Source organism: Cylas formicarius, unplaced genomic scaffold (genome assembly GCF_029955315.1).
Source record: "Cylas formicarius isolate icCylForm1 unplaced genomic scaffold, icCylForm1.1 PGA_scaffold_4__25_contigs__length_36172078, whole genome shotgun sequence".
Lineage (NCBI taxonomy): Eukaryota > Metazoa > Arthropoda > Insecta > Coleoptera > Brentidae > Cylas > Cylas formicarius.
Genome location: NW_026844334.1, coordinates 33,150,476 through 33,153,686, shown reverse-complemented (window position 1 = coordinate 33,153,686; position 3,211 = coordinate 33,150,476). Strand labels below are relative to the sequence as shown.

At 30.8% G+C, this 3,211-nt stretch overlaps 1 protein-coding gene across 2 annotated transcripts; it reads left to right on the top strand.

The window, feature by feature from the left end:
• The first annotated feature begins 568 nt into the window (after positions 1-568).
• On the top strand, positions 569-2,434 carry LOC132700971 (ADP-ribosylation factor-related protein 1). Of its 2 annotated transcripts, XM_060668577.1 has the most exons (6): positions 569-669; positions 721-743; positions 797-967; positions 1,033-1,114; positions 1,174-1,345; positions 2,134-2,432. In XM_060668577.1, exons 1-6 carry the CDS (start codon positions 651-653, stop codon positions 2,222-2,224), a joined length of 558 nt encoding a protein of 185 aa, XP_060524560.1. In that variant the 5' UTR covers positions 569-650; the 3' UTR covers positions 2,225-2,432. The 2 variants fall into 2 exon arrangements, with proteins under 2 accessions (XP_060524560.1, XP_060524559.1); XM_060668576.1 differs by having other exon boundaries at positions 607-743; positions 2,134-2,434.
• Positions 2,435-3,211: the final 777 nt, after the last annotated feature.

Genomic DNA, 3,211 nt, shown 5'->3' with positions numbered 1-3,211 from the left:
AAGTAGGTACAGCAAAGATGTTTTATCCCGTATGCTAGAATCCTAATATTTTATGAAAGTACTTATCTCAGACATTTGAACTCAAATATTTACGATAATAAACAAATTTTGACTGTGGAACGTTGTTTTAATCTTCCTGCCGCTGTTTGTACTTGTGGATGGTCTGTTTATCCTTCCAGAACATCAACCTTCATTGCAAATATGGAATACATTGGCTATGCATATGAAACGGAAAATAAATCAAACCATTGCAAAAAACCTCAAATCTGCCAGTGACCAGTGCCGGCTCTAAGATTTAAACGGCCCGATGTAGATCAGTAATTGCCAAATAAGCATGGGCTAATCTTTTTTTTTTGCAATAATTAAAACATTTTAAAAATGTTAATCTGATGGGTATTTTTGATGATAAGTGAATAAATTGTCAAGTGCTTTTGTTAGGTCATTTAAATGTGCAAAATATCCACCATCAACCCAAGTTATGCAGACAGAACAGTGTGAAGCGCAAGTATTTTTCTGAAACTCCTGGTAATAAAACTTGCCAAGGCAGAAGTTTCGCGGTATTGAGCTGGTAATTGTGTGCAACGAAGCCAAATACGTAAGGAAGAAGAACGTTTTTGGTTATGTTTATTTTTTGTAAGCGTACGTAAAAAATGTATACGCTCCTCTCAGGTTTTTATCGGTATATTACACAAAAAGATGAATATTGTGTTTTAATTTTAGGATTAGACAATGCTGGAAAAACTGTGTGTGTTTTTTTTTTTCAAATTCGAAATATTTTAACAAAAAATATTTCTAGACGTATTTAGAAGTGGCTAAAACAAAGCTATTGAAGAACTATAAAGCGATTCATCCTACAAAAATAACCACGACCGTTGGATTAAATATAGGCAAAATTGATATTGGTGGAATGCGGTTAAACTTTTGGGACTTAGGGGGCCAAAGTGAGCTACAGTCGCTTTGGGATAAGGTATCTGGAAACAGGAAGGTCTTAACTGGCAAGCAGAACAAATCTAGTTTATTTGCCTTTTTTAGTATTACGAAGAGTCACATGCTGTGATCTATATTGTGGATTCATCTGACAGGGATCAAATTAATGAATCCAAAGAAATATTTGGTAAAAATGCAAACCTTGTAACATATACCGATTATAATATTTTTGTAATATTGTTTTAGATAAAATGATAGCCAATGAAAATCTACAAGGTGTTCCGTTATTGGTTTTGGCTAATAAACAAGATCTTCCAGATTGTATGGGTGTTAGAGAAGTAAAACCTATATTTAACAAAAATGCACATTTAATAGGAAAACGTGATTGCATGGTTATGCCCGTATCAGCTTTGACGGGGTAAATATAGTTTGTTATGATTAGTCTTCACATGTGTAGTAGTATCTTAATTAGTCTAGATTAACTTAACTGAAAAGAATAGGAAGATTTTATACTGGCATCTAATAACCTCCACATTAAATTATGATTTCCTTGCACTACTATTGTCAGTTTGATCTTTTTAGATGGCTTAGTAGAAGGATGCTATTCTTTAAACTTTTCAGTGCCTATATGAGGTAGTAATTTTATTTTTGTTGCCTTTAAAGGTGGACACAAATGTAGGACACATTTCTAAAACCTTTTGAAAAAAAGTAACTTAAAAAGTTCTATTTTTGTGTACTTCTTTGTCATCTATTTCCATTACATTAGGTACTTCCAGCACTGGACTATCTTTATATTTAACATTACTGTTTTAAGTAAGAATTAACATTGAAATAGTACTAAATGTTTTTGGGTACACTTATTATTTTTATACTAAGAGCTGAACAAGTGGTTCTATGTTTTTTTTTAATGACTTGTGTAGTTTTTGAACTATTTCACCAATTCCACATCTTCTGGTTAACCAGAAGAAGAAATATTCCCTGTTCTACTATTAACAGTCAAAAATCTTATGTAAATATATATCCATTGATTATCTATCAGTGAAGATATTATATTTTGCTTTCGATTTTGCTTTACATGAAACGATAAAGATATTTCAATGATTTTGTTGTAGACATGTGGTTATATGCACAGTATCAATTAGAGGTCCAAATTACGATAAATTTTTGAAAATGAGTGACATAAATTTAAGAAATTGTCTTTTTCAGAGAAGGTGTAGATGAAGGAATTCGATGGCTTGTGGACTGTATAAAAAGGAATTCCTTTATTAGACCTCCAAGGAATAGTGATGAAAATTAAGAACAATAACAAATAAATGGATTATTTGTAACATAAGTTGTACATATAATAAATATATATACATGCTTTTGTATATGGATGGTTTGTTCCGTACATAGCGATAAAGAAAAAGATAACTAAACTGAAAATATCCTCTACCTAACATGTATATTGCATTTGTTGTGGTTTATATTTGTTTTAATGAAAGCGATAATGTGGGCTAAGACGTGGCTCTTAATTCTTGATAAACCAACAACTTGGCAAAAAATTTTGTGTCAAACATTTTTCAATGGAAATAGAGTAAGCTTTGTTTTCAATGGAAATAGAGTAAGCTTTGTTATCTCTTGTCCTTTCACTATGCCTCCCGATACCAGATAATTTTTTATCAGGCATAGCTATGAAATAACGTCAAATGATGAAAAATACTTGAAATTAGCATAAATATTCGAAATAAATAAGAACTAAAAGTTCAGATTTTCACGAAATTATATATTTTGACATGACAATTGTGTCGACAACACCGTGTCTTATCAAATGTAATATTTACAAACTACCTGCTACTATATATACCGAAAAATGACCATAAAAACTTAATTAATGTTGTTGCCAGAATTTAAGTTCAATAAAGGATAGGTATTTAAATCTAATTGATCTTTAAGCAATACATTTGAATGTCTCATTTTGTTAATCTCCATGGCTTCCAATAAATTTAATTTTATACTTTTTGTGGCTGTATGTAATAAATCAAAATTGTCGTCAAAAATGTGTTTGTGTGTAGCATAATTAGAATCTAGACTATTGTTTTTAAACGCCCTTATATGTTCGTTAATGCGTTTCTTGAAGCATCTACCTGTTTGTCCAATATAAATTTTAGGACAAGATCCACATTTCAACCTGTATACACCTGATTTTTGGGATTTTGGACATTTCGATTTATTGTTTTTTAAATGTTTTCCTATTGTGTTGTTAGTTCTGAAAGCTGTTTTTAAACCACATTTTGACAAATGT

Bases quoted from the DNA above. Each gene is read 5' to 3' on its own strand.
- LOC132700971 (XM_060668576.1), top strand. From the start codon at position 651: ATGTATACGCTCCTCTCAGGTTTTTATCGGTATATTACACAAAAAGAT. The intron at 968-1,032 runs GTATCTGGAAAC...TGCCTTTTTTAG, and splicing joins TACAGTCGCTTTGGGATAAG to TATTACGAAGAGTCACATGC. The intron at 1,346-2,133 runs GTAAATATAGTT...TGTCTTTTTCAG, and splicing joins CCCGTATCAGCTTTGACGGG to AGAAGGTGTAGATGAAGGAA.